At 63.8% G+C, this 958-nt stretch overlaps 1 protein-coding gene across 1 annotated transcript in view; it reads left to right on the forward strand.

The window, feature by feature from the left end:
• The first annotated feature begins 572 nt into the window (after window positions 1-572).
• Window positions 573-958, forward strand: part of DMBX1 (diencephalon/mesencephalon homeobox 1) — a 20,748-nt gene continuing 20,362 nt past the window's right edge. Inside the window, 2 exon segments of the mRNA XM_057390512.1 lie at window positions 573-670; window positions 672-726. Coding sequence (XP_057246495.1) covers window positions 573-670; window positions 672-726 — 153 coding nt within the window.

Raw genomic sequence — 958 nt, forward strand, 5'->3', positions numbered from 1 at the left:
GGGCGAGCGGCRAATCCGTCGCCCACCGCTCCTCTGAGCTCCTTCCACGGCTCCTATTTTGTCTCTCCGTGTAATGCCCATGTCCTTTCCCCCAACCCCCCATTTTAAAGAGCAGTCGAGGGGTGCAGCAGGCTAAGCTGGGACAGCGAGGCGGCCAGGAGGAGGGTGGGGGGCCGCGGTCGCTCTGTAATTAARGTGGGGAGATTATCCCCCACCAGCATCACCACCCAGGGGCCGTCGGGGAAGAGGGGAACTTCAGGGTCTGATCCAGCGCGGTGCTAAGCGGGGGGCGCGGAGAGAGGCACGGCTTCCCCTCCCTGTGCCTTACGGACCCCATCACCCCCCCGGTCCTGGCTCTAGCCCTCCTCCCTCCACCGGCATCCCGTCCGCTTCCAGGGATTTAATTAGGCGTTTACACCTCGGCTTGGAGTAAATGACTAGTAAGAAGTGTTGGGGGGGAGGTGGGGGGTGTATCAGCAGCCCCGTTTTGATTGACAGGGTGGAGGACCATTGAAAATCTTGCTGGGTAGCTCCCGGGTCGCTATGAAGCTCCTTTTAAAAATCCTTCTCCAATGCTGACTCCCGGTAGATGGCAGCTCCGCCGGGCGCGCAGGCAGCGCGCAGGCAGCGCGGGCGGATGGAGTAGGGCGGGCCGGGGCGCAGCGCAGCGCTCCCACGCGTGTCCCCGCTCCCACGGCGGGCGGAGAGGCTGCCCCACCGCCCCAGGTAAGAACCCCCCGGGCAGCGCGGCTCCGGTGGGTTGGGGATGCCGACGGGGAAAGGAGAGGACTTTGGGGATTGCTCGTGAGGAGGRGGAATCTCTCCGTGGGGGAATACGCGGCCGGCGGAGGGACAGCTGGCAGGGATGCGCTCACCGCCGAGGAGGAAAAGCGCAGCCCGGGCTCCAGCGCAAACCCTGTCTCCTCCTGCCTTTTTTTTTTTTTTACCCTTTTTTTGT

The sequence above is a fragment of the Malurus melanocephalus genome, unplaced genomic scaffold (assembly GCF_030028575.1).
Source record: "Malurus melanocephalus ecotype Western Australia unplaced genomic scaffold, MMel_1.1 scaffold_28, whole genome shotgun sequence".
NCBI classification, from domain to species: Eukaryota; Metazoa; Chordata; class Aves; order Passeriformes; family Maluridae; genus Malurus; species Malurus melanocephalus.